Below are 21286 nucleotides of genomic sequence, written 5' to 3' on the forward strand. Positions count from 1 at the left end.
CTATACACTTTTAACGCTATTTTTCAGAGTAAGGAGATACAACTTCCTGTTTCCATTCCACTGAATGTCTTTTTCTCTCTCATCGCCCCTGAAGCTCAGTGATGGCGGACAGACATTTTACAGGCGGCGTCAAAAGTCCAAGTCACGGAGGAAGATATGGGCCGGGCTCGGTTCTAGGTGGAGTTTCACATGCGTATAAATGAACGCCCTCTGCTTGTCCGCCGCCCCTGCAAACTCACTCAGACTCGAACATTTCCTCTTTTTTTTTCCTGCGGCGAGGTAAGTTCACAATGTAAACGTTGTCGTCTACTTCATTCTTTCTTCGTCTTTTAAAATGTTTGCTGCTCGGTGTCACAGATTTAAGTCCGCGCTATGTCCGGTGTACGTTCAAGTCGTGTAAGTGAGGCCGGAAACACGACTCATAAGGGACAAGCGGTACGAAAATGGATGGATGGATAAATATTATAGCCTTTGTGTATATTAGAGACACATTTTAATGTGAAATGTAGGAGATAGAAACTCACAAGATACATCCGTGTTAGTGGACGTGGGTGTGGCCATCGTGTCTCCATATGACTCCCATCATAGAAAACCACATCAACATAAAAACCCTCCAGGCAAAGTTTTTTTCTACATAAATGTCGATTCATGAAAGTAAGGCCTATATTTTCAAATTGGCTTAATGGTTTACAATTAGCAATCAAATATTAGAGGATATTAAGACTAAAAAAACCCTTGAATTGATATTGTTAAAAACATTTAAAGTGATTTACATAACCCTTTTTTTGTCTTTTTTCGTCCATCCATCCATTTTTTACCGCTTGTTGTCACGAAGGGGTCGCTGGAGCCTATCTCAGCTGCATTCGGGCGGAAAGCGGTGTACATCCTAGACAAGTTGCCACCTCATCGCAGGGCCAACACAGATAGACGGACAACATTCACACTCTAGGGCCAATTTAGTTTTTATTATTCCATCCATCCATTTTCTCTACCGCTTATTCAATTTAGGTTCCAAGGCGCACTGTTGCCTATCTCAGCTACAATCGGGTGGAAGTCGGTGTACACCCTGGACAAGTAGCCACCTCATTGCAGAGTTTTTATTATTTAATACTCTCTGTAGTTGCTTTTGTTGTCTTTCCTTGACATGTTTTGCTGATGTTGAAAGTGCCTTGACTTTTGGGTGCATGTTTGTTGTTCAACAAAACAAACATAAAAACCTACAGGAAATTTGCGGAACTGTCTTACTTACAGATGCAAAACCAACATACTGCGTATATATTTTTTTAAAGGTAAAAGTTAAAAGTACCAATGATTGTCACACACACTCTTGGTGTGGCAAAATAATTCTCTGCATTTGACCCATCACCCTTGATCACCCCCTGGGAAGTGAGGGGAGCAGTGGGCAGCAGCGGTGCCACGCCCGGGAATAATTTTTGGTGATTTAACCCCCAATTCCAACCCTTGATGCTGAGTGCCAAGCAGGGAGGTAATGGGTCCCATTTTTATAGTCTTTGGTATGACTCGGCCGGGGTTTGAACTCCCAACCTACCGATCTCAGGGCGGACACTCTGACCACTAGGCCACTGAGTAGGTTGTTCAACAAAACAAACATAAAAACCTACAGGAAATTTGCAGAACTGTCTTACTTACAGATGCAAAACCAACATACCGCATATAACTTTTTTTAAAAGTTAAACTACCAATGATTGTCACACACACACACACACACACACACACACACACACACACACTAGGTGTGGTGAATGTTGTCCTCTGCATTTGACCCATCCTCTTGATCACCCCCTGGGAAGTGAGGGGAGCAATGAGCAGCAGCAGTGCCACGCCCAGGAATTATTTATGGTGATTTAACCCCCAATTCCAACCTTTGATGCTGAGTGCCAAGCAGGGAGGCAATGGGTCCCATTTTTTTATAGTCTTTGGTATGTCTTGGCCAGGGTTTGAACTCCCAACCTACCGATCCTAGGGCGGACACTCTAACCACTAGGCCACTGAGTAGGTTAAATTTGACATTTTTGCTGTCTGTAACCCTGCTGACTATTGTTTTATTGTGTTCCATATGTCCAAATGTGTTCCTCTGTCCTAATAGAGTCCTGCATCATCCAGCCCCACCATGTCTTTCATCAGAGAGTTCATGATGCAGACCGTCTATCTGGGCATGCCCGATGAGTCAGTAAGTTGCTGCGGTTCTCTTCCAGTTGCTAAGGCCGACCGCCCTGTTTGTTCCCTTTTTTCCTTTTCCTGTGGTATGCTCTCATGGTGGAAAGTTTTCTTGGCAGGGTTTAAAGCAAAGGAAGAGGAGGGAGCATAAAACAAGATTACTAGGAGAAGAAGGGAGTACAGTAAAAGTTTAACAAAAAAAAGTGAGCAAGGAGGAATGTTTGCATAAGACAAAGCGAGGCATGGTGAAATATTTTCACTCCACATTAGTCAAAAAATGAGCATTTGTATATCTTGTGAATGTGTGACTCATCAGAGCAAGAATTTCAGCCCCTCCCTTGTTTAAAGTCTACAAATACTCCTCACTGCCTGCTAGGGAGGTTTCACAAGCTGGGATTTTTTTGTCATGAAGCTGTTTTGCTTCTGCTTTGGTTTAATACCACACGTGCATATTCATTTAAACAAATATTGTTTGTTTTTAAAGTTAAAGTACCAATGATTGTCACACACACACTAGGTGTGGCAAAATTATTCTCTGCATTTGACCCATTACCCTTGATCACCCCCTGGGAGGTGAGGGGAGCAGTGAGCAGCACTAGTGGCCGCGTCCGGGAAATATTTTTGGTGATTTAACCCCCAATTCCAACCCTTGATGCTGGGTGCCAAGCAGGGAGGTAATGGGTCCCATCTTTATAGTCTTTGGTATGACTCGGCCGGCGTTTTGAATATCTTAATGCAGTGGTTCTCAAATGTACCACCTGAGGAAACACTTGGCTCTCCAAGTAATCAGAATGACCAACATTAAAATACAGTAGCATATTGTAGGCCCAAGTATTCATTAAAAACAAGGCAGATGTTTTATTTAGCTAGTATATTTAATATTTTTGGCCACTGTAACATTACACACAATTCACAAACATTATCAACAATGAAACGCCATGTACAGTACGTATTTGGTGTACCACCATAGAGAGCCCACATACTTGGAATCACTGTCTAAATGGATTAGCGCCACAATATATTTTTGACCTCTTAAGAATCTACACCCCAACAAGGTCTCTGAGGTCTGAATAAATTCTCATTATCGTCCCAAAAGCCCAGTTAAAATAAAGCGAGGAGCTTAGGTTTTTTGCTGTGGCTCCTAAACTTTGGAACGATGTCCCTCTTGTTATTCGGACGTCTTCCTCTTTTATGAGTTTTAAATCATGCCTTAAAACATATTTTCTCATTGGCTTTTTAAACCAGCAGGAGATTTTGAGGAATTTTAGTCTTTTTTTTTTTTTTACTTAAATGTTTCTTACACTTGACAATCCTTAGTTTTATCCTACTTTTAAATGTGTGTTTACCTGCTGTGCAACACTTAGTCAAACTTTTATTGTTTTTTGAAATACTGTGTGTGTGTGTGTGTGTGTGTGTGTGTGTGTGTGTGTGTGTGTGTGTGTGTGTGTGTGTGTGTGTGTGTGTGTGTGTGTGTGTGTGTGTGTGTGTGTGTGTGTGTGTGTGTGTGTGTGTGTATATATATATATAATGTATGTATATATATATATATATATTTATATATATATTTATATATATATATATATATTTATATATATATATATAATGTATGTATATATATATATATATATATATATATATATATATATATATATAATGTATGTATATATATATATGAATGTATGTATGTGTGTATATATAGTGTGTATGAATATACATACATACATACAGACATAAAAGTCCTTAATTTCTCAAAGAATATTTGATTCATGTTTGTATTTATTTGCTCAAATTTCGTCAGCTTCAGCCTTACACAAAAATACAAAACATTTAAAATGTGTTTTTTTATTTTATCTCTCTGAGACCTTTTGATCAAATGATGTCACCGTTTTTGATTAGTATACATTTTACTTTACCAGTAGTTATTTTCCCAATTTAAACCTGTGACTTTATATGATCAAAAATCCTTCGAGTCCAAATAAGAATAAAACATTACATTTCTGATATTGTATTGAGAAATTCCAACAACAAAAAAATCATCCAAACCCCACACCTCCTTCAAAAACTAAAGTTTTTTTTGTCTTGTTTGGCTTAAAACATAATTAAAATAAAATGTTCCCAGATGGTTTTTTTTACCATTAGCAGCATGGTGAAGGACAAGACACTTCCAGGAAGTAGCATATTATACATTTTGTAGAAATATACTTCAGTTTGAACAGTGAAGTGTAAAAAGTGAAAGACTGTTTGGCCTCACCGCTGAATGGTAGTCACTACTACTACAAACACCAATCTGTGTTGTGTGTTAGGTGTTAAAGAACGAGGGGACAGTGAAGGCGGCCCACAACTTCAACCCCAGTGGCGATGCAGCAGTCATGGACCAGGCAATCAAGGCAAAAGGTGATCTCTCTTTGTGGCCCTCATAGAAAGGCTTGTGCTAACTTGTCCTGTCATAGAATCGTGACATCTTGGTTAAAGAAGGACCACCTTTTTTGTTCTTACTGCTTATAGCAGACCCTGCTGGCAGACATTCATGACTGCACCTTTGTAACTGAAAAAACATAAATTGTGTTTATTTCACATGATGTCATTTGTGCAGGTGTTGATGAAAACACCATTATTGAACTCCTGGTAAAGAGGAGCAATGAGCAGAGGCAGCAGATCAAAGAAGCTTACCAACAAGCCAGCGGAAAGGTAAGAAAGGTGGTCAAGTACTTAAATCATCATACACTCACACACATTCGCTCACACTTTCTGTTTGTATTGTTGCCTTGAAGCCACTGGATGCAGCACTGAAGAAGGCTTTGAAGGGAGACTTGGAGGAAGTGGTCATGGCTCTGCTAAAAACACCAGCCCAGTATGATGCCCAGCTGCTGAAAATGGCCATGAAGGTATGTGTGCAAGTACACACTGCACCGCACCCTTCCTCTCAGTCATTTAGCTGAGTGGAACTGCTGTTACTGCACTTTGGAGGTCAAGACTGGTGTTAAATTTCTGGCTCGCAGCCATCTCCGCCCACTTCCATGTATTCATGTTGGCTAGTCCCAAAAGGCTAGCTGTTGATGAAATTACAATACTTCTGGATTAACACCCTTCATGCTTCAATTCATGAATTTAGGGTATGGGAACAGATGAGGACACCCTGGTTGAGATTTTGGCCTCTCGGACCAACAAAGAGATTCTGGATATAAAGAAGGCCTACAAGGAAGGTGTGTTCTGCAGTGCAGGCTTTCGTTTCATCAAGCTATTGTTTGGAGATCCAATTATTATTACACAATACAATACGGTTATTTAGTGACTTTTTTCACAACGGTCATTTCTATGACACTTTGTGGAAAGTGGGTGCGTAAAGAACATAAGCTTGTGTGCAGGGCTGGACCACCGGTTACTGGTGCATGAGCCAATGAAGAACCTTTTACATTTTTTGGAGAGATTCTGGATAAAGGTGCTCATATTAGGGGTGCACCGATAAATGCCGTTTAATCCTAATCACAAACGCCAATCCCCTTTGGCTGATAATGTATTTATTTTTAGTCCTCCGACTGACCAGCGGCTCACAGCTAATTATGTGTCTCCATACACAGTGTGGGGGCCCCCCCTCCATTATGTTAAATAAATTGCATTATTTAGTATCTTAAGTATTGTTATCACTGGAGCTCGAGGCTAAACATGTCACACACCGCGTCCAAGCCAGAAGCAGGCATGCTAATATCTAAGCTATCTTTAAACAACATCAAGATACAAGTACTTAATAAAGTTTAAGAAATGTAGATAGAACCATGTTTGGTGGTGGTGGTGATACCAAGAGTAGTATCAGTATCAGTTTATGCTCGATACTAGAGTGATTGGTTTGATATAATTTTTTTTAATTTTTTTTTATTTTCTTTATTAATTTTTTCAAAATTAGGGAATAATTCCCTGGACAAAGGAGGACTTGGAAAGCATATCCAAATTATTTAAATAAGTAGTAGATTTAAATGTAGTTTTAGCTTTTGTTTAGTTACTGTGGACTATTGACTTTTTTGATCAAACAATTATATATAATAAAAGAGAACAAGGAACTAGTTGAAATATTGTGTTGATATTGTTAAAGGGGAACAATATCACAATTTCTGAAGGGTTAAAACCAATACAAATCAGTTCCCAGTCGCTTATTTTATTTTTCAAAGTTTTTCTCAAAATTTTACCCATCACGCAATATCCTGAAAAACTGCTTCAAAGTGCCTGATTTTAACCATCGTATCCACCCGTCTATTGTCCTGTGACGTCACTGCATGAAGCCAACAGAAACAAACATGGCGGATAGCACAGAAAGGTATAGCATAGTAGCTCGGATTCAGACTCGGATTTCAGCGGCGCAAGCGATTCAACAGATTACGCATGTATTGAAACGGATGGTTGGAGTGTGGAGGCAGATAGCGAAAACGAAATTGAATAAGAAACTGGAGCTATTGAGCCATATCACGGGAGGAAGTGAGGACGAATTTGGCGATCACCTTCTAACCGAAGATTTGTATGTGTTTGTTTGGCATTACATCTGGGTGGAGCAAAAGGCTGGATGCAAATATAGCTACAAATGAGGCATAATGCAATATGTACATACAGCTAGCCTAAATAGCATGTTAGCATTGATTAGCTTGAGGTCATGCTGTGAGCAAGTATGTCTGATTAGCACACTCCACATACTGTAAGTCAATAACATCAACAAAACTCCCCTTTGTGATTTCGTTGACTTTATCGTTTGAAATGCATCTGCTTTGAGTGTCGCAGGATATCCACACATTATTGCCATTTCTGTGCCATCTCTGTCGTAGCATAGCTGTCGTCGGTAAAGTGTGCGGAACAAACGAGGGACTTTCGCATCTTTTGGCCACTGGTGCAACTTGAATCAGTCCCTGGTCGTGTTGTTACACCCTCCGACAACACACCGACGAGGCATAATGTCTCCAAAGTACGGAAAACAGTCGAAAAAACGGAAAATAACAGAGCTGATTTGACTTGGTGTGTGTAATGTGTTTGATAAAATGGCGGAATGCTTCACCTTGTGACGTCACGGGTGAAAGGTCATTGCTCCGACAGCGAACAATTGAAAGGCGATTCAATCGCCAAATTCACCCTTTTAGAGTTCGGAAATCGGTTAGAAAAACATATGGTCTTTTTTTCTGCAACATCAAGCTATATATTGACGCTTACATAGGTCTGGTGATAATGTTCCCCTTTAAACTGGCAATAGCACTCTGATAAATACACTGAAACAATTACAGTTAATACATGTGATTTGAATTGATTTTGGCTGATCTTACTCATGAATGATCGATATCAGAATCAGCAGCATAAAACCCTGATGGGAACATCTCAAGCTCATACATAGTAGTAGTTATACTGTATGTGGTCATTGTGTTATGGCTAAAACGCCTCAGACTTTTACACAGTATTGTATGAAAGGAGGTTAAAACTTTTCAGAATACACTGTTTAAAATGTTTGTCATCTGCAAGATTATAAGAAGGACCTGGAGGAAGACGTCAGATCTGACACCAGCGGAGACTTTAGGACTGCACTCCTTACACTCTGCAAGGTATGTTTGAGGCCAAATATTGCCCCTCTTTATGTTATTGTTACAGGATGTTTGAGGCGGATGTTGTTTATTAAGCCTTTCTTTCAATGTTCTAGGATGGTCTTAGGTTAAAAAAACATACCACTCCCCTGTTGTTAATACTATAGTGAAAGGATTTTTTCAAACTCCATATCACACATGCTAATATTTACATTTGACAATTACAATGCTGACCAGTTCAATATATTTCATTGTAAAAAAGAAAAAAAGATTGCATTGCAATGAAAACTATTTCCTATTCTCTTTACATTTTTCAGAATAGTTCCACATGCCACGTTCAATAATTAATTACAATAATGATTGATAGTCATTATCAACTAATACTTAGACCAAGGGTGTCCAAAGATCATTTTTTAATGGCCCGAAAACATAAAAAGTAGAATAAAAGATTAAACAGCTGTCATAAAATGAGAAGTAGTTGAAATAGTTGTATTAATAGACTTCCTTTTCATTGTCATTCAAATTTGAACTTTACAGTACAGATAAGAACGAAACTTCGTTGCAGTATGTCATGGTAGTGCAGGATAAAAAAAAATAATAATAATAATGGCATTAAGATGACATGCAGGCCAATTTTTTCTTTCATTAAACATATTTATTGTATCTGTTTTGATTTGATTTGAAGTCTGTAGCCTTTTAGCGGAGAAGGTAAAGACACCACTATACACAAAATATACATTCTTGATATGATGCTTAATATTATTACAAATAATATTATTATTTATATGGGTGAACATATAGTATGTGTACATAGTGTGTAATAAGTGTATATGTGCATAATTGGAATAGTGGTTGTTATTATTATTACTCATTTGAGCTTTTTTTATTTATTAGGTTTTACTTTTATTACAACATGTAAAATTTCAATATTGTGGTGAATAAAGTCTATCCTATCCTATAATACTTTTAGGACAATAATAAACAGAATGATAATGAAATGAAGGAAGATGTTATATACCGTATTTCCTTGAATTGCCGCAGGGCATATAGTATGCGCCTGCCTTGAATTACTGCCAGGTCAAACTCGCTTCGCAAAATAATTAGCGCATGCTTAGTATTACCGCCTGGTCAAACTCGTGATGTCACGGGTGACACTTCCTTTGTCATCATTTTCAAAATTAAGGAGGCTGATTTCAATACCGGTAATTTGAAATCGCATAAAGGGAAGAAGATTAAGAGCTATTCAGTAGGATTTAAGGTCCAAGCTTACATCACACTCAAATTTTTACTGCATGCCTTTGGTAAGTGCCGTAGTGAGAAGAGGTTTTAAAATATTTAGCGCATGCTTACTTTTACCGCATACCTTTGGTAGGTGCAGGAGTGAGAAGAGGTTTTAAATTAATTAGCGCCCCGGCGGAAATTCCAGGAAATACGGTATTTCAGAAAGCATTTTTGACCCATATTGTAAAGTCACCAAGAATCAGTAATTTGTCTCAAATCATCATTCATTGCAAAAACCTAGGACTGTCATTTTTTTTTTTTTTTTTTTTTATCTAATTAATCACATTTGGGAATTTGGATTAATCGTGATTAATTGAAAATTAAAGTACCAATGATTGTCACACACACACTAGATGTGGCGAAATTATTTTCTGCATTGACAGGTGATTAATTACATTTTCTTAAGAAAAAAAAAAAGATTTATAAACAAATGCCATTTTATTGTCAGAATGTCATTGAGGGGCATTTTTACTTGAATGCATGTAATATATTTACACAAAACTTGGAAACAGTTCTATCAATAGTTTTTTCAGAGTTTATTTTGGAGTAAAACTTTGCCAGAGAACACATCAGTCGGAGTCTCTTTCATTTTTGTAATGACTTCTGCATACATCTGATCACTGACCATATTAAGCCAAAAGAGCTTGGAGAGGTAAAATAAATTGCATTATTATTTTAAGTTTGTACATGAACAATGCGATCAATTTTTGTGATTTATCACATGAGTTAACTAGTTAATTTTGACAGCCTTACAAAAACAAATCATTAAAACTAAACCTAGTGAAACATTTTTTATATTTTTTTCATAGCAATAGAGGATTTTTAAGGTGTGTTTTTAAGGGGTGTGCTGCATTGTAGGAATAAAATCACACAAAAATAGCAAATACAGTTATATAGGTGTATATAACATATTTTTTACTACAAAATTATAAATATCCAAGTGGCCCCAGCATTTCTTTGGATTTTTTAGAAGGGTTGGACACCTGCACAGTATTGTGTATAGAGGGACATAATCCTCCTAAAGGCATTATTTTAACCAAAACTCGTCTGTTATAAAGATGATTTCTTGTAAGCTTTAATACATATTAGAACAGAAAACAAACGTTAAACAACTTTTTATTTGGGTGAAGTTTCCCATTGTTTCTACTGTTATATAAAACGACCTCATGTCTTAAGTTATTATCACTATGAATGACCGTTAACATTATAGCAAAATGTAGTTTGAGCCAGTTAAGATTTTTTTTTCATCACAGGCTAACCGCACTGAGGGAGTGTGTGATCAGCTGATTGACAGCGATGCCAGGGCCCTGTATGAGGCTGGAGAGGGGCGCAAAGGCAAAGACTGCTCTGTCTTCATAGAAATCCTCACCAGCAGGAGTGCCTCTCATCTCCGTCAAGGTCTGTTGGCTTGCAGTGTCTGTCTTCTTAGTGTATGTCTTACTCGCCTCATCTCTATCATCATTCAGTGTTTGATAGATACTCCAAGTACAGCAAAATAGACGTCGCCAAAGCAATTGACCTGGAGCTGAAGGGTGATATTGAGAATTGCCTCACAGCAGTAGGTAAAGAAAGACACAATCTTATGTTGAAACATACAATAATTACCTGAATATACACCGACACATATTTAAAGTATGCATTTTTTACTTTAGTCAAGTGTGCTGGGAGCAGGCCTGCATTCTTTGCTGAGAGGCTCTACTTGGCCATGAAGGTATTGTACCTCATATCATGCACAATCAAAAAATAGGACATCACCTTCTTATTCTCTGTGTTTTTCTCTTTGGGCTTTTCTCTGCTTTTCAGGGATCCGGAACTCGCAAAAACATCCTTACCCGGATCATGGTGAGCCGCTCCGAAAAAGACATGAAACTAATCAAGGAGGAGTACAAGAAGAAATACGGCAAAACACTCTACCAGGATATTTTGGTGAGATAGTTCTCTATATCACCAAATGCACATACAGTAGTATCTCAACTTAATTAGTTCTGTATGGAAGTATCATTGTAGCAAAATATTTGCAAACATGTAACTTAATCTGTGCGTGTGTAATCCAATTCACATGTCTGTTTATTATTGTGTGTCTGTTTATCCATCTTGTGCCAACTAATAGTAAGTATTAGCAATGGCAAGGAGGAGTTACAGACAAATCCTTTTACACGTTCAAATCGCTATACAGACAGACTTGTCGTACATGGCGGAAGTGTCGCAAAAGTCACGTGTACAAACGTTCCTGCTTCAAACACATGTAAATACGTGCACACGCATTATTTTTTGCTTACACGCCACTCGAAATACAGATATTTTTTTACACAGACAAATCATAATACGGACAGACAACTTAAAACACACACACGTGGATCTGATCTCACACAGATTAATATACAAATATACACAGGAGTACATGCACACGTGAACAGTGTTAGACATGTACAGATTGAGATACACGTTTTCAAAAAAATTTACTACAATAATACTTCCATAGTTCTGTGACAGAGCTCTTAACTCAAAACACATGTATTTCAAATCAATGTCTGTCAATTAAATTAATTAAAATTACTGGTCTTTTTGATTGATCATACATCGATTTATATTTCTAAGATCTAATAAAATCTATCTGTGCTTGGCTCGTTGGCCTTCCAGTAGATATATATCGAGCTAACGTTAATTTAAAATGTAATTAATCAATTTTATCGATACCAGAAAATATGTTGGCTTTTCGAACAGCATATTTTATGTAAAGCTGTTCGTAAATAATTAAAGACCTTAAACTTACCATACTCGAAAAGAGCCGCGGAGGTGCCAGAGTCAACTATTAATTGCACCACACTCCAAAAACACACAATTTTAAAATGGAACATGTCTTTTGATAGGAAAAACTAACTTTTACAAAACAAATATTGTATGAAAAACAATAATATACAATTTACTCCTAACAACTACAGTCGCTTTATTACCCTTGGGAAGCAAATGTCTACAGTATTTCCTTCTAGCTGCCTCTCTGTGAAACACACTATCAGAAACTTTTCCAAATTTTCATAAACGAAAGGCTATCATTCAAATATTGAAACATTTTTGCCTGGCGTTACACTCATTCTGCTTCAGTAGGGTGCATACTAGCAGTGCTATGCTGAAATTGCTTTGCCAATTTTGTGATATGCTCAGTCATGTTTTTGATTTATTTAATTCAATGAATATAATCTACTTCTTCTCAGCACGGTCTTTCACATGTCTTCTACCTTCCTATGGTTGGAAAACAAATGTATGTTGGTCTCTAGCTATAAAACAATGCTAGTGAGTAAGACCAGATGTTTTATTCGGATGTTACGGGGTTCACTATAATATTTGCTACGCAACTAATGGTCGGGTTGATTGTAATTCAAAATTTTGTGTGTAGCTTAAAGCAAAACGATTAGCTGAGACACTGGTCTTATCTTAAAACACTCTTTGGTTGGGGCATTCCTAAGTTGAGGTACCACTGTAAATACTATTTTGTCTTATGTTGCCAACACAGAGGAGCGTATGGAGGTTCCAATATTCAAACTTTGATTACTTTTTCCAGGATGACACTAAAGGAGACTATGAAAAGATTCTACTGGCTCTCTGCGGGAGTGAAAACTGATTTCTCATCTACTGACTATGAGTTCTCATACAGCTGACAAAGTCATGTAGCTGAAGAATTGCGTCCAATGCCCAGCTGTGTCAAGTAACCTGCTGTCATGCATGATGACAAATATTAGATAATAACAGCAATGAGCAAAGACTAATGCCAAATTACTGTAGTATTGCCTCAGCAGACATTATCTTTCTAAGACTGTTTTTAATTAATTTTAAACCCAAAGCACTCTTACCTTGCCATACATATGAGTTATCCAACCGGTTGATCATTTGTCTTGTAAAGGTAGAGTGATAACTGGTGCTTGAAGGAAAAGAAGAATTGCAACGCAGCAGCGAAAATAATCCTCTTCATATGTGACCATTATCTGTACACCCGTGCAACCGAAGGAGCTTCGGCATCCTGCGAATAAAAGCTTTTTTTTTCTATCTGAGTGTTGTTATTTCGTTTGTTTTTTAAACACATTTTTTATTCTTCAAGACTTTGTCAGACACAATTCAACCATTCATATGTGTGAGATGTAGTGTATCTCAGCTGATTCCAGGTGAAAAGCAGGCTATATCCTAAACTGGTTACCACTTACCAGTCAACAGCAGTGCACATGTAGACATACAACTAGTAATTTGGAGTCTTCCACTATAGCCTAACACACATTTTTGGGATATGGGAGGAATATTAAGTAGACAGACGTGAGAGGGCAACATAACCGTACAACTGAAAAACATGCACAACACAGCAATGAAGATGAAACATTGAGTCCTTAGATCATTTGTATAACCAGTCACTTATGACACAAGCAACAAAAATATCTTCAGATTCCACTCATCCACATTCCTCAGAATGCGAAGTTCTCCCATCAGGAAGAAGACATTGTATTCCTGTACCAAAATTATCATTTATCCCAGCTTCTATTAAGCGGTTGAACAATGCAAAAAAAGGAATGTGCAATGAACACAAGCACCTAGCACCTTTTTGGCACTTGATATTGTCTCTGCATGTTTCTTTGTTGCCATTTTATATACTATAGTTCCTGTTTTTAGCCATGCTTTGTTAATGTTTATTTTAATGTCTGTGTTCTTTATACCTTATGAAGCAAAAACATAACACAATGCCCAAGATAAATTTCCATAACGGAACAATTAAGATTTACCCTGACCTCAATCATTCATTCAATCAAAGTTCACTTATATAGCCCTGAATCACGAGTGTCTCAAAGGGCTGACTCTGATGCAGATGTGCATACCACAGTCATAGTGTTGACCCCCCGAAAAAACTACATAAAATAAAGTGTCATCACTTTTTAAACACAGTATACTAGATTGACATATTAATTTAATTTTGATTATTTCATCCATGCATCCGTCTTCTGCTTACCCGAAGTCGGGGCGCGGGGACAACAGCCTTGTTTTCTCAATGCATTTGTACGGTACCTACGCTCCCACATACATACACAAATACAGTACATATCCACACACTCAAAGTCCGTACATCAACACGCACATTCACTGTACAAACATACATATACATACACTGTATATATACATTTACTGTAAAAACATACATATATACACATACTGTACATACACATTCACTGTACAAACATACATATACACATACTGTATGTATACATTCACTGTACAAAATACATTTACACATACTGTACATATACATTCACTGAACAAACATACATATACAGGACTGTCTCCGAAAATTAGAATATTGTGATAAAGTCCTTTATTTTCTAAACATGAAAAAGTCATACACTCTGGATTTATTACACATCAACTGAAATATTGCAAGCCTTTTATTATTTTAACATTGCTGATCATGGCATACAGCTTAAGAAAACTCAAAAATCCTATCTAAAAAAATTAGAATATTTCCTCAGACCAAGTAAAAAAGCTGTATGCCATAATCAGCAATATTAAAATAATAAAAGGCTTGCAATATTTCAGTTGATGTGTAATGAATCCAGAATGAATGACATTTTCATGTTTTTAGTTGCATTACAGAAAATAAAGGATTTTATCACAATATTCTAATTTTCTGAGACAGTCCTGTACACATACTGTACATATACAAGTACATATACATACATACATACATACACTCATGCATACAATCACATTCCATCAAACATATATTAACGTTGCTGCCCTATGGGAAACTGGGTGACACACGGCACACTGACAAAGCTTAACCTATTTCAACTATAACAATCTACAAGGTTAATACAGTTGGCTTCTCTTTCCTCCCCTCCATTTATCTGCTTTCTTTTGTACTTCGTTATCATTACATATATGTATTGTTGATAATGGAGGTAATTATTATTATTGTCCTGTCCATCCATACATCCATTTTCTACCGCTTATTCCCTTTGGGGTGGCGGGGGGCGCTGGTGCCTGTCTCAGCTACAATCGGGCGGAAGGCAGAGTACACCCTGGACAAGTCGCCACCTCATCACAGGGCCAACACAGATAGACGGACAACATTCACACTCACATTCACACACTAGGGCCCATTTGGTGTTGCCAATCAACCTATCCCCAGGTGCATGTCTTTAGAAGTGGGAGGAAGCCGGCGTACACGCAGGGAACCCACGCATTCACGGGGAGGACATGCAAACTCCACACAGAAAGATCCCGAGCCCGGGATTGAACCCTGACTACTCAGGACCTTCGTATTGTGAGGCAGACGAGCTAACCCCTCTTCCACCGTGAAGCCCTGTTTTATATTTTATTTTTTTGATCCTGTAAAGCGTCTTTGAGTACTCTGAAAAGCGCAATACCAAATAAAATGTATTATTATTATTATTATCCATATCAATAGTAATATTTTTATTGGTATTTGTATTGCTCCATTTGTAGTGTAATAATGTTCATTGTCTTATTTTTCTGTATTATGATTTATTTCTGCTTCTTTGCTCTCACTTTTACCATCATATTTGTACATATCCTATCTCCTGATGTTGTTTTGTTATTGTTTTCTGTTTTTGTCTCTCTGTCTTATCGCCCTTTTGTCCCTGCAATTTCCCTCTCTGTCTTTCTTTTGTCCCTCTTTCTTTCCCCTCCTGCTTCTGCACAATAATAATATAAATCCATTTCATAAAGTCAAATACTTATAAGGCAACAAGAGAAGTATCCCTCACTTCTCTTTTGTAAAGTAAAGTTGTACAGCTGATATGGGAATCTACATCAACAATATGATTTGCCTGAGTAGCTGGACAGGGCAATAATAAAATAAAAAATGCATTTGTACTAAATAGACTAAACAGACTATCTTTGAATCTCAGTAAAACTAAAATAATGCTATTTGGTAACAGAAGAAAAGAGCATCAGACACGAATACAAATAGACAGAGTAGATATTGAAAGGGTAAAAGAAACCAAATTTTGGGGACTATTAATAGATGATAAAATAGACTGGGAATCTCATATACAAAACATACAACATAAGGTGGCCAAAAAACATTTCAATAATGAATAAAGCAAAATACGTCCTGGGCCAAAAATCACTTTATATTCTCTACTGCTCGCTAGTGTTACCGTATCTCTCCCGTCCAATGGCAAAACCTAGTAACTCACGTCTAGCTGATTTTGAGAAAACAAAGGAAAACCAATCTATCTTGATGCTGTCTTACAAAGATCGACAAAGTCATCAAACGTATAGATGTTTTCTTGAGCTTTCATTTTCTTGCCGATTGAGCCATGGATTGAATCTGCTCTCATGAACGTGTGCCCTTTCTCCAGATATTTTATTACAATCTCGGGTGGGCCCCATTCTGCGTTTGCACATTGGGCAAGAGCCGTGTACAGCGTCCAGTTTTTATTTTGTCCTCCACAGTTATCTGCCCAAAAGAGTATGCTAGGGGAAGAATCAAGAACAATACATTTAATGAAGGTGCTTGCAACGTCCTGGGCAAATCTTCCAAATATCCCCTCGTGCCATAATATCACATAATCAGGTTGACCGTCGGCCCCCATTCGTGCAAATGTCTCATTAAAGACAATAAGGCGACTGACAAAGAAGCTTCGATTGGTCCCTTGAGATACTAGGTTTTTCTGTTGTATCTACGTGGTTATGTGGTAGTTGCTACGTCCTGCCATGCGCGTAACAGCTTACTTACGGAACAAATTACAATATCGCATACACTAATGTAAAGCATATCACCTAGGAACTCCAAAATGATTATCAGCTCAGTTTTGACCAAAATTGAGTTACTGGGTTTTGCCTTTGGACGGGAGATCTGAGTTATTGTGCAGAAATATGGAGAAACAACTACAAATGTGCGCTACATTCGTTAACTGTGTTACAAAAAAAGATCAATTAGAATAATACATAATGTTGGATATAGAGAACATACAAACCCTTTATTTATTGAGTCAAAAATATTAAAGTTCGATGATTTGGTAAAATTGCAAACAGCTAAAATGATGTACAAAGCAAATTATAAACCTGCTACCAAAGAATGTATCAATCAATCAATCAATGTTTATTTATATAGCCCTAAATCACAAATGTCTCAAAGGACTGTACAAACCACTATGACTACGACATCCTCGGAAGAACCCACATAAGGGCAAGGAAAACTCACACCCAGTGGGACGCCAGTGACAATGATGACTATGAGAAACCTTGGAGAGGACCTCAAATGTGGGCAACCCCTCTAGGGGACCGAAAGCAATGGATGTCGAGCGGGTCTAACATGATACTGTGAAAGTTCAATCCATAGTGGCTCCAACACAGCCGCGAAAGTTCAGTTCAAAGCCAGCAGCGAGAGTCCCGTCCACAGGAAACCATCGGAAGCGGAGGCGGATCAGCAGCGTAGAGATGTCCCCAACCGATACACAGGCGAGCAGTCCATCCTGGGTCCCGACGAGCGGTCTATCCTGGGTCTCGACTCTGGACAGCCAGTACTTCATCCATGGTCATCGGACCGGACCCCCTCCACAAGGGAGGGGGGTGGACATAGGAGAAAAAGAAAAGAAGCGGCAGATCAACTGGTCTAAAAAGGAGGTATATTTAAAGGCTAGAGTATACAAATAAGTTTTAAGGTGGGACTCAAATGCTTCTACAACAATTCTTCTCAACTAAAGGGGAGAAATATAACCTTAGAGGAAAATATTTTGGATGCACTTACAGCACTTAAAACCTTGAGCATATCAGTATGTGGAATTAAATTATGGAATGGATTAAGTAAATATTTTAAACATTGTACTGATATGATCCAGTTTAAGAGGCTGTTCAAATTAATAGGGCTTACAAAGTACAAAGAAGAAGAATTATGAGAAACACTTTCAACCTTATTGAAAATAAGATATTCTTCATCTCAGTATTTTAATAATGACTGAATTAATTAACTACATGTTACAAAACTGTTTTGTTACTCATTCACAGATGTCCTTTGGCTATTTTGCTGTAAAGGTCAGTGAATGGGGCTTCACCCCCCTGCATCTGCCTCACAGTACGAAGGTCCTGCAGTCCTGGGTTCAATCCCAGGCTCGGGATCTTTCTGTGTGGAGTTTGCATGTTCTCCCCGTGAATGCATGGGTTCCCTCCGGATATCGGGGGCGGTATAGCTCAGTTGGTAGAGCAGCCGTGCCAGCAACTTGAGGGTTGCAGGTTCGATCCCTGCTTTCGCCATCCTAGTCTCTGCCGTTGTGTCCTTGGGCAAGACACTTTACCCACCTGCTCCCAGTGCCACCCACACTGGTTTATATGTAAAAAATTTGATATTGGGTTTCACTATGTAAAGGGCTTTGAGTCACTAGAGAAAAAGCGCTATATAAATACAATTCACTTCACTACTCCGGCCTCCTCCCACTTCCAAAAACATGCACCTGGGGATCGGTGGATTGGCAACACTAAATTGGCCCTAGTGTGTGAATGTGAGTGTGAATGTTGTCTGTCTATCTGTGTTGGCCCTGCGATGAGGTGGCGACTTGTCCAGGGTGTACCCCGCCTTCCGCCCGATTGTAGCTGTGATAGGCGCCAGCGCCCCCCGCGACCCCGAATGGGAATAAGCGGTAGAAATGGATGGATGGACTATGTAAAGTGCTTTGAGTCACTAGAGAAAAAGCGCGATATAAATAAAATTCACTTCACTTCACTACTCAGGCTTCCTCCCACTTCCAAACACATGCACCTGGGGATAGGTTGATTGGCAACGCTAAATTGGCTGTAGTGTGTGAATGTGAGTGTGAATGTTGTCTGTCTATCTGTGTTGGCCCTGCGATGAGGTGGCGACTTGTCCAGGGTGTATCTCGCCTTCCGCCAGATTATAGCTGAGATAGGCGCCAGCGCCACCCCGCTACCCCAAAAGGGAATAAGCGGTAGAAAATGGATGGATGGGCCAGTGAATGAATGTATATATTTGTAAACTATCTGACGTGGGAAAGGGGTAGGATTAGATAAGCTTTGCTTCTTCCTACTCCTTTTCGGACATGATGTATTGTGAAATGATATGAAATGGCCTGGTGTATAATGTTGTAGGTATGTCATGTTCGAAATAAACTAATAAGAAAGAAGAAATAAATATAATCCACACAGCAGCCCCCAAAGCCACTATTGTCATAGACGCATTGCATGAAATGTGAATTCTACTCGCAGTTTTTGAAAGGTCAAATAATCAGGGTTGCCAGATATTATACTATTGGCCCTGCGATGAGGTGGCCACATGTCCAGGGTGTACGTCACCTTCCGCTCGATTGTAGCTGAGATAGGCGCCAGCGCCCCCCGCGACCTCAAAAGGGAATAAGCAGTAGAATATGGATGGATGAATAACGAGGCGCCTTCTTGTTGTACATTGCAAAAGGAGAATTGCAACGTTCCCACCTGGCAACCTCGTTCACCTCCACTGTAAACATCAGAGCAGGCACGGTGAGCAAGCGCTACGGTAATGGACTTTTATGTCAACAATGTATAAATGTATAGATGTCGAGTTAATGAAGGATACAAACGGAGCGACTAAAACTACGAAATCATATTTACAAGATGTGCGTGTGTGTTTAAAACCGACATGCTTTTCTGTTTTAGCATGACAGCTAACGGTGGCTAAGGAAATGATACGGTAACGGCTTCGGCAAAAGTAAAGCGTCCGAAAAACGCTAAATGCTAGGCATTGATAAAACATGAAATTGTTCTATGGTTTGATGATGTTTGCTCTTGCACAGTTTGGCAAGAGTGTTAGGTTTTATGGTAGCTCAGTGAGAAGGTCAGCGTCATGAAGCCTGCATATCACGTGATCCACTATGGCAGTGGTTCTCAAATGGGGGTACGTGTACCCCTGGGGGTACTTCAAGGTATGCCAACGGGTACGTGAGATTTTTTAAAACTATTATAAAAAATAGCAACAATTCAAAAATCCTTTGTAAATATATTTTTTGAATAATACTAAAACAACATATGAATTTAAGTTCATAAACTGTGAAAAGAAATACAACAATGTAATATTCAGTGTTGACAGCTAGATTTTGTGTGGACATTAGAGATGCGCGGATAGGCAATTATATCATCTGCAACCGCATCACTAAAGTCGTCATCCACCCGCCAGCCACCCGAACCAACATTTCATCAAACCCACACCCGCCCGTTGTTATATATCTAATATAGACGATGCAAGGCATTAGTAAGGTTAGAAAGTGTAACTCCCTCCAAATAGCACAGAAACAATGGCTTTCTTGAACTGATTTATTTGAAGGCTTCCTTTCCCTTCAAATTCACCGTGAAAACTGTATTAAATAAAGCATGTTACAGACGTAAAAATAATAACATGCACAGCATGTGGATCAAACATTTTACAAAGTAAAATACCAACAAATGACAAATACCTCGTTGGCCATATGCGGAAGTAGCTTCCTTACATCCGTCGACAGACCAAACGAGACACTTCAAAATAAAAGTATGCCCACATTCTGTTTCAAAGAGTGCTGCTCGTTTTTCGTATGTGGGTAACAACATTTAACTATTTATAAACGGTTGATTTTTATAGGCTAGTAAGGAAAAGTGTTGGACCTGACAAGTTTGGGCTACCTTGCTTCTGCAGCCTTCATCAGAGGTGTCACGTGATGTTAGCGTGACGTTGTCTGTGACGTGATGAATGGATTGTACCATCAAGAGTTGTCATTGATTGATTGATTGATGCTTTTATTAGTAGATTGCACAGTACAGTACATATTCCGTACAATTGACCACTAAATGGTAACACCCGAATAAGTTTTTCAACTTGTTTAAGTCGGGGTCCAGTTAATCAATTCATGGTACAAATATATACTATCAACATAATACAGTCATCACACAAGTTCATCATCATAGTATGTACATTGAATTATTTACATTATGGGATGTGAATGGAGGAGGGTATTAGTAAAGTGTTGAAGTTGCCTGGAGGTGTTGTTTTAGAGCAGTTTTGAAGGAATATAGAGATGCACTTACTTTTATACCTGTTGGAAGTGCATTCCACATTGATGTGGCATAGAAAGAGAATGAGTTAAGACCTTTGTTAGATCGAAATCTGGGTTTAACGTGGTTTGTGGAGCTCCCCCTGGTGTTGTGGTTATGGCGGTCATTTACGTTAAGGAAGTAATTTGACATGTACTTCGGTATCAAGGAGGTGTAGCAAATTTTATAGACTAGGCTCAGCGCAAGTTGTTTTACTCTGTCCTCCA

The 21286-nt window shown here is 38.5% G+C and overlaps 3 protein-coding genes across 5 annotated transcripts in view; 2 read left to right on the forward strand and 1 right to left on the reverse strand.

Moving 5' to 3' along the window:
* si:dkey-96l17.6 (uncharacterized) overlaps positions 1-582 on the reverse strand; it is a 16938-nt gene extending 16356 nt beyond the window's left edge. Inside the window, exon 1 of the mRNA XM_061906785.1 lies at positions 525-582. The gene's annotated coding sequence lies outside the window, so the exon portion shown is untranslated. The remainder of the gene's footprint in view (positions 1-524) is intronic.
* On the forward strand, positions 138-13049 carry anxa1a (annexin A1a). Of its 2 annotated transcripts, XM_061906783.1 has the most exons (13): positions 221-279; positions 1956-2013; positions 2108-2191; positions 4482-4572; positions 4772-4866; positions 4950-5063; positions 5291-5381; positions 7669-7748; positions 10262-10406; positions 10475-10570; positions 10661-10719; positions 10812-10934; positions 12568-13049. In XM_061906783.1, exons 3-13 carry the CDS (start codon positions 2132-2134, stop codon positions 12625-12627), a joined length of 1014 nt encoding a protein of 337 aa, XP_061762767.1. In that variant the 5' UTR covers positions 221-279; positions 1956-2013; positions 2108-2131; the 3' UTR covers positions 12628-13049. The 2 variants fall into 2 exon arrangements, with proteins under 2 accessions (XP_061762766.1, XP_061762767.1); XM_061906782.1 differs by lacking the exon at positions 1956-2013 and having other exon boundaries at positions 138-279.
* A 6297-nt stretch (positions 13050-19346) lies between these two features.
* Positions 19347-21286, forward strand: part of mfsd3 (major facilitator superfamily domain containing 3) — a 64521-nt gene continuing 62581 nt past the window's right edge. The window contains exon 1 of one of the 2 annotated variants that reach the window (XM_061906787.1): positions 19347-19499. The gene's annotated coding sequence lies outside the window, so the exon portion shown is untranslated. Of the gene's footprint in view, positions 19516-21286 lie in introns of both variants that reach the window. The other variant, XM_061906786.1, reaches the window with a different exon arrangement.

Source organism: Nerophis ophidion, linkage group LG07 (assembly GCF_033978795.1).
Source record: "Nerophis ophidion isolate RoL-2023_Sa linkage group LG07, RoL_Noph_v1.0, whole genome shotgun sequence".
Classification (NCBI taxonomy): domain Eukaryota; kingdom Metazoa; phylum Chordata; class Actinopteri; order Syngnathiformes; family Syngnathidae; genus Nerophis; species Nerophis ophidion.